The sequence below is a fragment of the Trachurus trachurus genome (genome assembly GCF_905171665.1).
Source record: "Trachurus trachurus genome assembly, chromosome: 6".
In the NCBI taxonomy this organism is placed as follows: domain Eukaryota; kingdom Metazoa; phylum Chordata; class Actinopteri; order Carangiformes; family Carangidae; genus Trachurus; species Trachurus trachurus.
Window position 1 is genome coordinate 2,660,951 of NC_139897.1, and position 14,983 is coordinate 2,675,933.

The window sequence follows — 14,983 nt, forward strand, 5'->3', positions numbered from 1 at the left end:
GGCCCAGATCACCAAGAAAGTAAGATCATGTGACTTCTGTGCAGAGCAAAAACCCACACAGAGACGTGAACCACTGGTAGTGACTCCCCTACCCAGTGGCCCCTGGCAAAGGATCGCAGCTGATCTGTGCGAGCTGGAGGGTAAGAGTTACCTCATCGTAGTGGACTATTTTTCAAGAGACATTGAAATCGCTCCTCTCACTACTACTACAAGCAGACAGGTCATTGGCAAGCTCAAGCACATGTTTGTGAGATGGGGAATTCCATTAGAACTAGTCAGTGATAACGCCACCCAGTTCACATCGACTGAGTTCCAGGACTTCAAACAGAAGTACGGTTTCACCCACATAACATCCAGTCCCCATTACCCACAAGGTAACGGGGCCGCTGAGAGAGCTGTTCAAACAGCTAAACACATCCTCAAACAGCCTGACCCCTGTCTAGCTTTAATGTGTTATCGCTCCACACCGATCGCCGCGACTGGAGCAAGCCCCGCTCAGCTGATGACAGGTCGACAAATCCGCACCACTGTCCCAGCACTGGAGAAGTCGTTGCTGCCACAGCCAGCCAACTGGGATCTCGTCTACCAGAAAGACGCCGCAGCTAAGGACGCTTACAGGTTCTTCTACAACCGCAGATATTCAGCTCGTCCTCTCCCTGAGCTGCGCCCAGGTCAAAATGTCAGGGTGAAGCTTGACGGGGACAAAGGTTGGAAGACACCTGCCAAAGTCATCAGCAAGTCTAAGGAGCCAAGATCCTATGTGGTGGAAATGGACAACGGCACGGTGACTCGTCGCAACAGGCGACATCTTCAGGCTGTCCCTGAGACGGCCAATCCAGCAGAGCAACAGCACTGTGCTGCTCCTGTCCCACCACAGCAGGACAGCAGTTCCCCAGATACATCAGTGGCGACTCCACAGGAGACATCACAGGGCCAGCCATCGTCAGGCCCCGCCCCGCGGTCTCCTCTCCAGTCCACCACTCCCCAGAGACTGACCTCTAGAGGCCGTGAGGTTAAACTGCCTCTCAGATTTAGAGACTGATAGAGACATTGATTTTGAAGTTCTCTTTATTAGACCTGTGTTAGTGTTTGTTCTTACAGGAATCACAGACGAGAAGAGGACTAAATTGAGGGGGGTTCATCTCTCTCATAAGGGCAGAATAATCCCTTCCCAGGACTGAGGGTAGTCTACCCCGATGATGTCCAGTGTTCAGTTGTGGGGAGGTAATGGGAGAGTATCGTTATGGAAAAAAAAAGTTGTTTTATGCTGTCAAACTGAAACTGATACTGGTTATGTATGTTACTGTTTATTTACGATCCAGGGGCAAGAAGTAATTTTCATTTGTTCCTTATAAAGGGGAGATGTTGTGAGATAACTTTGGTCATACTAGGCTACCGTAGCCAGTAGGTACGGGACGTAATAACGTTACGTGATGACGTGTGAACGTGACTGATAGCCTGAGTTAAGCTGGAGCTACTGTGTTAGCCAAGTGTTGTTATGCTCGTGTTGTGCTCGTGAATAAACCGAGCAACAAGGAACTCGTCGTGTCTGCTTCATTCCGTGACAGTCATGAACAAAAGATAAAGTTTTAAATTCTCCTAATCACATTAATACCATCAGTTGCTACTAATGGACAAATAAATGCTGCCACAGTAATCTGCATTTATGCACTTGAACCAAGTACATCCTGTTGTGTGACGCTTGTGTAACCATAATCATAATAACACTGGCTGTCATTTAGTCACCTGTCAATGACGGTGTTGTGTTTGTCTGGCAGGAGTTCACATGGCCACAGTTATAGTTCTTTGCTCTGAGGGTTTTTGTTGAGTTTAAAACATAAACGATATTATTTCACATCAGATTTTATAAAGAGTCTTGTCTGTGTTTTAAGCTGCAGTGCTTTGACCTAGGGCCACCACAGATTTGACATAACTCATTTTTGTGGTTTCTTAAGTTTATTTTCACTTAATTATGGTGTTTTCTTGTTGTCTGATATCATCCTGCATTCTGGGAAAATGTTCCATATCTTTTGAGATCATTTACAGCTTTAAAATGATGAGACTCCTTCTTTTACAGCTAAAGCCTAAAGTTAGCATTGTTGAGAAACTAAAGGATATAAAAGATTTCTGTGGCACATGACGGGTGTTAAGACACACATCCATCCATCACTCTGTATGCTCTGTTCCACCATTATGGATTATGAGCCTGATTATTGTAGACTACACACTATTGTTTAGTCTCAGATCACCTTCTCTTGCTGTGCCTCTGCATAATTCATGATGTAATGATGCTTATCTGCTACTTAGCGGGCCACAATTGTTGTTCAGAATCACAGACAGCTGCTAGTTTAATCAGATTAACTCGGTGGTCTGGGAGAGAGAAGTGGGGATGGAGGGGAGGGGGGGGGGGGGGGTATACAGAAGAAGCAAGATGAAATCAACGTATACAACTGAGTTAAACACAGTGTTTAACATGAGATTTGATCTTATTCAGAAGTAACATCTCGAGCACAAACACACGCGCAGCTTTGGGAATAATGTTGTAATTCAATCTCCATGTTGCTTGAGAAAGTTAGCCTGCCCCTCATTAGGAAGAATTGGGCCATGAGTTGGCTCAGCCAGAAATCTACTCACCCAATCACGTTATTCATTTATTCTTTTCCAACTGCTGCCCTGTTAATTCACCACATCCACGTGACTGTGGAGACTCACAGGATTGCGGTCTCATGGGCTTTCTAGCAGCTCTGTTTTAATGTTGCATCTTTTAGGACTTCACAGTGTGTGTGTCGATTAGGGATGTGGAGATTCACCGATTCATATCGGTGGTCCGATATAAACGTGTGCGATGCGACTGCACCGGTAGATTCAGGCTACATCGGACATAATTTATGGTTGAATTTGCGATGCATCTCTTCTAGCCTTCTACATCGGTAAATTCCATGGTTACATCGATCATTTCATTTTCCGAGGCAACCTGAATGCACCACCGCGTTAGCCGTGCGCAGCCTCCTGCCCCTGACAGGTAACAGCAGCAGCAGCAGCAGCTGTAGTCAGAGCTGCCAAGAAAAGTAAACAGTCCGACCTGAAGCGCTGGAGCCGAGCGGCCGGTCAATACTCGGCCGTCACTGGCTGTAACTAGGAGAAGGGCCGTGGTAGTGGCTCTGGTTGTAGTGAGCTGGGAAGCGGTGGTAGCCGCGGATGCTAACCGCTAGTTAGCGGTAGCGGTTAGCATCCGGACAGCTAGCAGGGCTAGTACAGTTGCTCTCCTACTCTGCTGCATGGAGCTACACCTGAGCATTGTGAGCACTGGCTGGAGAGTGCTCACAAACACAGACTCTCCACCCAGAAATGTCCTGTGCACAACAAAACATCTGTGACTTGTCTCTTTTAAGTTGTTTTGTGAAGCACTTTGTAAACTTGTGTTTTTAAAGGTGCTATATAAATAAAGTTATTATTATTATTATAATATAGCAAAAGACCAAACTGCAGAGGTGCCACCACACAAGACTAGCCCATATAATTAAGCTGGATTTCATTTCTACCATTTATTTCCTCTAGACTGTACCTTTCAAATATGATTTATTGGTTTGCCCTGTAAAAATTAACCAAATATAGGCTACATCAATGTTCCCTCTAATTTTCAAAACTCCTGAGCAGAAATTCAACTCCCCTGATGACCTGCTTGAGCGAATGTGAGCGACAGCTTAAGCGTACGTCCACATGCTGGTGCTATGGGCTCTCTCCAACTCCAAATATCAATACAATTGGCTATTAATTACAGATTATTTTGACAACATTACCTAGGCTACTCCATATCTAGGTCAGTTACAGTTAATGATAACAAAATACAATATTGTTTTGGCAAAATAGAGTTTACATTTATTGCGATATGAACAATTATGTCAAAAAATAACTAACATCAAGTTGGTGTCATCAGCTCTTGGCACTGAAGCATTCTTGATATGAACAGTAATAATAATTCTCAAGCAAAAACTTAAATCGTAGTTGCACTACAGAGTGTGCAACTTTTTTGTCTTCTGAGCAAAGAGGTGGGGAGCAGTGTGCAATTGCACAGTAAAACACCTTAGAGGGAACAGTGGGCTACATCCCTCAAATTGATACAGAAAGTAAAGCAGAATGGTATTGAGGTAATAAACTTGATGTGGGAAGAAACTCTCATATCATAACTGTATCAAACATATCGAACCAAATCTCTTTGTAATTAAGTCATATCGTTATCAAATCGCATTTGAATCGCATCGCATCGTGAACAGGAGTGAATCTTATCGCATCGTATCGACGGGAGCTTCAGTGTATCGTTAATGTATCGTATCGGTGGCAGCGTATCGAGATGCGTATCGAATCGGCCTCATTGGTGGAGAATATACAACCCTAGTGTCGATGTATGAGGTTCTTAAAGCCTCTTAACTGTATCAAAGCAGCATTAACGTCTGTACCTATTGGACAAGGGAAAGTAAAAAGCTTTTCCTTCATTTCATGTTTTAATACAGTAGATCATAGAATAAGAACTCTAAATACAATTCATAAATGAATGTTTTATCCATCAATGAATACCTCATGACTAAAAAGCACTAAAGGCCCAGAGAGTCACAGAGAGGCTAAGTGGAGAAGCTCAATCACTTAATCAATTAGCTAATAGGAAAAGGAAAAGCAGCTGGGAAAAGGGAAATGGGAATGGATGAGAGAAATATAAGTGAATAGGTTTCCCTTTTTTTGCTGTCTCTGAACTCTATAATAATATCCTGACCATGTCCCTTAGCCTGTGGATGTGAAACCCTGTAGTGTCTGACAGTGTGTGTGTGTGTCCTCTCTCTCTAATGAACGTGACAGAACAAAATAACCACACACTCCACACAGGAGAGAGCTGAGTGAAAACAACAGGCAGAGGATCATCAGGTTGCTGTGTGTGAACAATAAACCATGTTTGATGTGGAGAACAAACAGCTTCCCTGCAGCTGTGTGCAGCCCATGGCACTCTCTCTCTGTCTCTCCTTCACACAGCAGTAAACAGAGGAGGACAGCAGCCAGGCTTTGTTTTCATACTGAACATGTTATAGTGGTGACCAGGGTTCAGCCTTACCTTTCTTGCTGATGATAATGCGGAGCAGCGGATTGGCCAAGGAGACGGCTTTGTGGAAGTTGTCGTCATTGTTGATTGGCAGAAGGTCTCCATGGACGTCGGCGTATCCCAGCAGCACGTCCACGCCGGGGATGCGGTGGATGGTCTGGAGGAGGCGGTAGAACTCCTGGAAGCCACCGGGGCCGTTCCTCTTCAAGGCGAAGCGGCGGTACTCTGCCTCAAACTGCAGAAAGATGAACAACAGTCAGCAGCTGATACAGACAGTTATATGACATGGCAGTTATGTGATCTGCTATGTTTTTTTTCTTTTACATTAAAGATTTGTATTGCTATTTGTAATTACATTTCCCTGCAATCATATAAGTATTATTTAAAGCCCCTGTACGGAGCTTTTAACTGGATACGCAAAAGTCTCTGGTTTCTGCTGATGTGTCTCTGTTACCTACAACAGCTAATGAGCCCATCAGTGTATTTCTAAGTAGTCTAATTCTATACCTCTGGAAGGCATGGTCGGGTCGGACATTACTACGCACGCTGCAGAAAGCTGCTAAAAAAAAAAAGTTTTCAAACAAGTCCCGTATTCTTTCCAACGTTTCTAAAACAAATTAAATAAAAAGATAGATGCAAATATAAATAGGCATACATACATCATCATCATTTTGACCTTACATGTAAATTGTGTCATAATTTGTGAATAAAATGATGTATGGTCAAAAGCGTATTTTTGTGAGGTCACAGTGAGCTTTACTTTTAACTGTGGACAATATAGTTTTAATCAGTTCATCTCTGAGTCAAAAATACCTCGAGGTCTTACTAAGATAAAATGTTCACGAGAATGGGACAGACTGATGAAAAACCCACAGAACACAGTGGTGCACAGGCAGACTAATCGTCTTAAACAGTTCCTTTACACAGTGAGTAGAGCTAACCATCACTACTCTGACAACTGTTACATGTTTTCTTTTGATAAAGCTCAATTCAATTATTATCAGGTTGTCCACCCGTCTGTCCCATTCTCATGGACATCATATCTCAGTAACGCCTTGACAGACCTTCACAAATTTTTACTGGGACTCGAGGGTGAAGTGACTGGATTTGGGGCATTTTGGTCAGAGGTCATTTGTATCAAGCTGCTGAGATTATGTAAGAATGTGTGTGTGTGTGTTTGACGGCAAATGGGCTGATGGGAGGTGTGTGTGTGTGTGTGTGTGTCCTCTCCTGATGAAGGAGCTTTAGAGGCTGTTCGAGCCAAGACACTTTCAGAGCATGAAACATCTTCACTGAGAGATATGATTAGTCTATTATAGAGGTCTACTTCCTCCTCTCCTGTTTCAGTGAGGTCAGCGAGGTCCATTAGCAGATGGAGGATAACATCAAGACGCCTGTAACTATCCTAAAGCATTGATTCTAACTGCTGTGCTTTTTTTTTGTTCCCGTGCTGCACTCGCTGCAGTGAGCTTTAACATTTTCCAGGAGCTTTATTCTGAAACAAAGGGAAGAAACAGGAAGTAGGTGAACCTGCTCACACATCCAGAACCTGTATGCCATCACAACAGCCCTCATTTCTAACATCCTTAACATATTTCCTCATGACACACAATCATTTGCCCCACAGCTGGTGTCAAATGTCAGATAAACACAGGGGTGTACTGTCTGTCACAACTGTGATTGTAGCAGAATTGCAGGTTTGGGCGTATGGCGTGCAATAGTTAGTCACTGAAGGCAGCTGGTAAAAAGCAGGGTGTCAGAGATATACTACGAAGCACACCAGTAATTAAAGACTGGTAATGCTTGAGAGCTAAATGGTTTATTACAGGGTTATGTAATGATGTAAATGGATTAACAGGACTGTTGCCTAAACTCACTGTGTGTGTCTGCGTCACAGTGCAGGGTAAATGGAGCCATTATTAATACTACAATAGATCAACAGCAGCCTGTGTAATTCAGATTATGATGAAATCCACCAATAAGATTGTTCTGGATATGAATCACTGCTGCGATTGGCTGCTGCTCAGTTCCTATTTTTCCTGTCCTTCACCTTGTGGACTCAGCTTAGGCTGTGCACCAGAAGCCAGAAGAGTGCAATGCTGCTGCTGCTCCGTTTCTGTTTCCAAAATATGTATCTCAGCCACTGAAGAAGCAGGATTTCTCTGGCATAATAGCATTACAGCTTACAGCTCTGAAAGAGTCACACATTCCACCTGATGCAGACAGGGAGGGAGGCTGCAGCAGCAGGTCCTGCAGCTCAGAGCAGCAGCAGCTGGAGGTGGTGGAGAGAGACACTGATGCTGCTGCTGACTCTCACTTCAGCACTGAGCTGAATACAGGCTCCAGTGATTTTACAATTCATTATTCATCGGCTGTGGTGTTATAAAACTGAAGTGTAGTAGATAATTATTGATAATTACTGTTCTATTTGTGTGCAGATTGTGTAACCATATACTGTATATAGGAGTGTATTAAGAAATGCAAAGCCTCTGTAAATAAGCTCCAGGCTGTATATAACTTATTAAACACAGGCAGGAACCATGGAACTGATGACAGATGTTGCCTGTTGTGCACTTTGTGCTGCACACTTGCATGAAAGGTGCTTTATAAAATATATATAGAAATTTGATTTGATTGGTTGGAGAATCCATCACCAACATACAGACTAACACAGGGCACTATGAAGTGGGTCTGTCCTTGACGAACCGGGAAGAGGAGCTTCGAGAAGCTTCCGCTACAAAACAAGCTTGAAATATAGACTTATTTAATTTTTTTCAGAACAATTTAGCATTTCGGGGCTTCAATACAAGACGGACATTACATACAAGCAGCATGGAGGTATTTGGATGTTTTTTGGTGTGTCTTTTTGTTACGAAGACAGTTGGTATCCATTTGCAACCGTTATATGGACATGCACTGCTACGCCGAGACCCCCTGTAACTCAGAGAAGCCACGGAGGACTCTGAAACTTCTCCCAGCCCTTACTCCACATGAGGGTGAGTAGATAATGAGTGAAATTTCAATTTTGGGTGAACTATCCCTTTAAGCAGGCACCCCATGTACAGAGGCTGCAGACGGTCCTGGTTCGAATCCTGCGTTGGGCAGCCCTTTCCTGCATGTCACCCCCCCTCTCTCTGCCTCCCCATTTCCTGTCTCTCTCAACTGTTCTATCTAATAAAGGCATGAAAAGCCGAAAAAATATACTTTAAAAAAAACAATAATAACATCTAAACTCTAAAACATGAACAGTTTTTTTGCTGTGTTTTGTGCACTGTGTGTTTTAGTGAGTGAAAATGTGTTGAAGTGACATCTGCTGTATATAACCAGGTGTAAAGTATCTGGTAAAGAGTTCTGATTCAATAAATGGGTTCAAAAACACTAAGGATTACAACATTCAGTACGTAGGAATTCAGTGTGTTAGCAATTCAGGAAAAAATAGTATGTTATCAGAGAAACAAGCTGAGTAAATGTTGGACAGCTCAGCTGCAGCTCTTTAGCGCCATTTCTAGTGAAGTCAAACTTTGTTTTTGTTTAATCCTGTGGTGTTTGTCATAAAAGAAGAGGGTGACACCTCTGTGGATTTCTCTGCTGAAAACTGAACATCTGCTTTCTAAGTTCTCAGAGAAAGAGTCCAAAGGAAGGTCAGCAGCGATCCTGCAGACTGTACAGTGTCAACAGTAATGATGGTGAAGAACTCCCATGGTCTCATGTTATTTCATGACATCACTCGACGCTGTCTAGAGGCAGAAGTTACACACCGTGTTAAATGTTTGCTTTTACATGGTCTCAGTTTAAATAAAATACCACATATAGTTTGTTTTGAATTGAATCAATCACAATATAAAATAACAAAGGCAGAGATGTCTTAATGGAGCAGTATTGGCCAATACAAACCTGATCAAATAGTGATCCTGTCTTTACTGTGCTTGGTGTGTTTTACTTATCTAGGATCAGCTTCAGAGTTCAGACTGCGAGTTGGCAAAACAGAGGGATTTTTACTTTGTCAACACAGTTTGTGATAAAGAAGCTGCTCAGCTCATCTGAGAGAGACGGAGCATCAGAGAAGTGACTGTGCATATGCACATCAGTGTTTCCACAGATCTGAAATACACTGCCTTGGAATGTCCAACAACAAATATGTGTGAACATTTGCATTTGTTTAAAGCAGAAGTAAGCGATCCGGTCGTTTTGGCTAATGCTGCGTTCCAGGCAGGCTTTTGAAACAGTAAGTTACGGCTTCAAGTCACGATTTACGACTTTGTAGCGACCTGTTTTACCTGTGAAAGTCACTATAACGGCCACTCGTAACTTCCGACCCGTGAACTCGTACCAGATCGAACTGGTACGACTTCACAGGTCAGAAAAACACGAGTTACGGGTTGCCTTGAACGCACCATAACTTCTTGTCAGCCGATGGAGTAAGCAGCCCCCGCCCTCGTCATGGATCTATTGGTCCTCGTCCCTACGTCACCACATTCACGTGCATCCCTTGGCTGCACACACAGCCCTTTATGCCATTCTCTCTCCTCATTGGATAAAAATTGTAGGATACAAGAAAAGTTTTCTCCTCGGCTCAGAGCAGAGCAGAGGGACTGAGAGACCTGTGTTTCGGTCCAAACACTCTATGTAAGTGATTGCTGTCGGAAGATAGAACTATTTAAGACTTATATTAACACAAAAATATCGCTTACTTCTGCTTTAATATTCCTCTGTGATACAGTATGTTGCTCTGACCACACTGGGACCTGCTGCTCCGTCCTCTAACTCATCTGGCATCATCATTACCTGTCAGCAGCTCCACTCACCACCGACTGGAATTGAGGATTGATCTGTCTGTTCAATATCTTCCGTGAGAGTGGGTTAGAGTCTTCTAACAACTATTGTGCATGATTTTTGAATATTCAATTTAATATATATATTTTTTACTGGTACCCAGTAATAACATGCTACTACACAGTATCATTTGAGAGAACAGCATGGTTGTGTAATGTCTGTGCCATCAGAGTGTTTTTCACAGCTGGACTGCATACTGTCGTCATTCAGACCATGTGCACAGGCCTTAAAGGGATAGTTCACTCAAAATTGAAATTTCACTCATTATCTACTCACCCTCATGTCGACTAAGGGCTGGGAGAAGTTTCAGAGTCCTCCGTGCCTTCTCGGAGTTACAGCGGGGCTCCGTACAGCACTGCATTTCGGGGCTTCAATACAAGACGGACATTACATACGAGCAGCATGGAGGTATTTGGATGTTTTTTGGTGTGTCTTTTTGTTATGAAGAAAAGTGGTATCCATTTACAACCGTTATATGGACATGCACTGCTAAGCTGAGACCCCCTGTAACTCAGAGAAGCCACGGAGGACTCTGAAACTTCTCCCAGCCCTTAGTCCGCATGAGGGTGAGTAGATAATGAGTGAAATTTCAATTTTGGGTGAACTATCCTTTTAACAGTCGCTCATATAACGACAGATGTGTTAAAAATCAGTGTTCATGTCAGCTTTGCTGTCACTCAGGAATGTTTGGATTTACATAATCAGTATCACCATGGCTTAGTTAAAGGGATAGTTCAACATTTTGGCAAATTGGCCCATTGCCATTTATTCCCGATAGTCATAGCAGTAGGTTTGTTACCTGTATTTGTCGGTGCAAGCTATTTTTAAGAACGGCGGCGCAGAGCCGTGAGCTGCTCAGAGCTACGCTACGGAGGCTCATGGGATTTCTTAGTTTCCCCTCATCAAACTCTTCAAACGTTCTAAAAATAGCTTGCACCGACAATTAAAGGTAACAAACCTACTGCTATGACTATAGGGATTACGGCAATGGGCCAATATGCCAAAATGTTGAACTATCCCTTTAAGGCCAGCACACCCTTTCCTCGTTTATCCTTAGTTTGTGATACTGACTGAAATGATGAAATTACAACCTTTTTTAAGCTGTGTTACTGATACATGACTATAAGAGCATGATCTTGTGTCATGTTGTCCCCAAATGATGTGCAGATGGCATGGAAATCAGTGTATTTAGCTGCTGTGAATGGGGATAAAAACAAACCCCAGAGTAGCATGTCCCCTGACCTCCTTAAATTTGGGCTAATCCCAAAATGTTTACAATGTGAGGCTCCTCCCCGGGCGGGTGGAGGGTACAACTACTGTACTGTACTTTTCCAGATATAACACGGCACCTTTCTGCCACACACAGATACCACCTCACCCCCTCTCACTATGCAAAATATCCACCATACGTCATACAGTAGACCATATATAAACTGTTTAAACAAATACCACAGGAATGTGGCAGGACAAGTACAGCAGTGGCTATCTGGTTCCAGGTGACATGTACCCATAATGCTCAGCAGTAAAGGACTGAGAGCTCCAGAGGAACTAGTGTAAACAGAAAAAGGACTGAGGCTCTAGACCAGAAAGAGACCAGAGTCATCTTTCTAATGAACTCATAATTTGAACACAAAAGAACTAAGTCCCTTTGAAAATCAATTCTTAAACCTTGTTAACGTCTATGTGATCAGTCAGTGTTACCACCTTAAACTGCAACGAACCAATGAACCAAAAAAAAAAAGAAAAAAAAGAAAATTCATCATAGCAGAGTGTGTGTCCAGTGTTGTTTGTCAGAAATTTAAGCAGAGCTAGTGGCTTCACAGGCTGAGACAGGCCGACTGAGCTGCAGTTGTCCAATAAGTGAACAGAAAGGAGGATGGTGAACATGAGCAGAGTAAAGCTTATCAGTGATGCTTATTATTTAGCTTTCAAGCTTAAGAGAATATATTTATCTCAATGCAGAAGCCTCTGTCAACTTTTTAATTTTCAAGGTGTGAGTATTTTTCTGCGCTATGGCAATTCACTTTGATATTAATTTCTACAGATAAATTAGTAAATGTCAAAAGCAGTAAATTAAGACACAAAAGCCAAAGTGAAAAATCCCATCAGGCAAATTTGAGATCTTTAAGAGAGTTCGGCTGGAAGAATGTAGTGAGATTTTTCATAACTCCCCCAGCACTACGAACAGGCACACAGAGCCGAGGCTTTTGTTGGAGACAATGTGGAACCCCTATAGCTAACCAATTTCATGTTTTTTGGGCCTGTCCGAAAATTCAGTTATTTTGGAAGGAGGTGTCAACCGAGATAAATAAAATAATAGGTGTGGATTTGGATTTTTCTTTTGTTATTGTATATCTCGGTAAAATTCCGAAAACAGTCTTGCATAAGGACAGGTACTTTTTGAAGATTCTCCTGGCTAGTGGTAGGAAAGCCATAACCAGAAGGTGGTTGCAATTAGATCCACATGGCAACATTGATCCAGTGGCAGGGGATCATTCACGAAATTTACTGTATGGAGAGACTTACTTTTGTTTTAAGACTTCAGTTGGAGAAATGTATAGAACGCTGGGAAAAATGGATCGATTATGCACCTTGAATTTGGCTATGATGTATGTGTATGTACGGCATGTATGTGTAATAGAATATTTTGATTTTAACTGTACCATCCATGATGATCTCATGTTCTTTGTACATGTAGATAAATAAAAAGTTTAAAAAAAAAAGAAAAATCCCATCAGAGGCAACTGAATCTGAAGTTATTTGGAGTGGCATGAATACAGGCCCTCATGACGTCCTCATGGACACTGGCACAACAGCAACGGCGCAGTGCTACAAAACATTCAAAGGGAAACACTGAGGACTATACAGATACAGTAACATACTGGAGAGTATCAAGGAAGTTTGTTTGTTTTCGGAGCATCTCAGTGCAACAGTTCAGTTCACTTCAGACTGGTCAGAGTGTTCACACGCACAAATACATGCTCACGATTCCCTCTGAGTTGGTTTCTCAGGGCTGACAGGGACAAAATATGAAAACATCCTAACAGGAGTTTGTCAGTGTGATTGTTTGACAATAATTTTTGAAATGTGGTACAATTTCGATTGCCTTTCTTAAAGGCTCTGTACATGCACATGTGTAAACAGGCTGACAGCAGCAGAAGAATCCTGCTGCTATGCTGCTCTGATGCCTCTCCATTATGACACAAGTTCAATAATGCTCTCAAGTTCACAAACAATACTGTGATACATGGCCGGCTTTTAAAGCCTGTATGAACCATGTATTTTAAAGCTTTGTTTATTTTTATATATTTTCAAGATTTTCTCTCTTTTGGTGATTAATTTGTAGAGCGTATATTGATGTGTGTGAGAATTTTTTAGTGTAGGCTATGTGTGTGTGGTCGGATATGTGCTATGTTAATTTTTATGTAGGTCTATTCTAAAGGATGGCAGAACAAATCATGTTGTATTTTGACGTACAGTGAAAATATGCATTCTATTGAAGTCATATTATGAGAAAAAACTAAGATAGGCTATATAAGAAGAAGAAGAATCAATCTTACAAACAATAACGCTGTAATAAGCTGTAGTACAGTAGCTATGCCAATATTTGCCATATAAGTAAAACAGGATGTTCAATGTTCCTCATTTTACAGATTGGAAATGCTCTGACTGTGACATTCCCCTCTAAGACAGCACCTAACCTATAATTTCAACCTTAGGCTATTATCGTAAAATAATAATAACTTTATTCTCAAAATTTCAGACTGGTTTCCCCGTAATGATCCGTCTATTACATATGGGCCCAGAATGGAGTGTAAATCTATAGAGGAGGACATGACAGAGGACATATGGACACACTGCCTCAGATGTATCTGACTGAGACTCTATGGGACAGCAACAAATAACCTATATGACAACAATAAAGATTACTGACAGTAGCCCTGCAGTGCAATACATGTAAGGCGCTCTATTATATTAAAACTACTTTGAAGTGAACTGAATGTTATGGTTGTGCCTCGTTCTGCAGTCAGCCTACATGTCAGCTCCATGCAGCTCGTCCACTGTCAGACGTTGAGTTACTCTGTTACTCTGCTGGAGAGCTGCTCTCCTCCACACCGCACTGTTTACTGCACTGCATGTGTGGAACAGCCATGCTATTATGGTGATGATAGCACAGACACACGGCTGCACAGCACTGACAGCCTGCTACACTGCAGTCCTACGGTAACACAACCTGAGGACGATTAAAAAATATATATAATAATAATAAAACTGAAGCCACAGACAAAGAGACACCGACACAGACTGCGGAGGTTTAACAGCACCGACACGGAGACAGGGGGGCGGGATGAATGCGCAATAGAAGGGACGGCAGCAGAAGGGAGATCGGGTCTGGTTTCCTGCTCCAGGGTCGGCTACAGACGCACCCAGGCCGCCTGGCAGCGACAACAACCCCGCTGCATTTCCTCTGAATCACCGGTGAAACGCAGCAGCTGTCGGTGCGTCTGTAGACAGCGACACCGCGTCTGTCGTCGACTCGACAGCAGAGGAGGGGGGTTTACATCGGTGAACCAGACCCAGTAGTAGGCTACAATCATCTGATTACCACGAACATCCCCATCAGACCCCCCCCCCCCCCACTCACTTTGCTCTTGACCTCCACCACGTTGTCGTTGAGTTTGACCGGGGTCCGGTAGGACTGCTGCTGCCTGGACATCCTGCTCCCCGCTCGGCTGCTCGGCTCAGCCACTGCGGATAAAACCATCCACTGGAATTACGCTCGGTATCCCTCCTCTGTCCGCGGAGAGGAAACAGCTCCGATAATAAACAGGTGCCGAGCTCTCTCTCTCTCTCTCTCTCTGTACGCGCGCGCGTGTGTTTTTTAAATCTGCCGTTTTCCGTCGAAAACACAGCTCGCGCCTGTGTTCGCGACTCTCGTGCCGTCCTGTGTTGTCACGCGCTTACGACGCGAATACATAACAACATCCCCCGTCCGTCCGCGACAGGTGGAGTGAGTCCGGTAGATCCAGTATGGGATGTGAGGAGCCAGTGAAACCTCCT

At 43.1% G+C, this 14,983-nt stretch overlaps 1 protein-coding gene across 1 annotated transcript in view; it reads right to left on the bottom strand.

The window, feature by feature from the left end:
- The window catches only part of pard6a (par-6 family cell polarity regulator alpha), a gene marked incomplete at both ends in the record, with an annotated part of 35,552 nt that extends 20,913 nt beyond the window's left edge, over positions 1–14,639 (bottom strand). Inside the window, 2 exons of the mRNA XM_083973811.1 lie at positions 5,102–5,324; positions 14,568–14,639. Of these exons, the coding sequence (XP_083829937.1) occupies positions 5,102–5,324; positions 14,568–14,639 (295 nt within the window). The remainder of the gene's footprint in view (positions 1–5,101; positions 5,325–14,567) is intronic.
- Between the last annotated feature and the right edge of the window lie 344 nt (positions 14,640–14,983).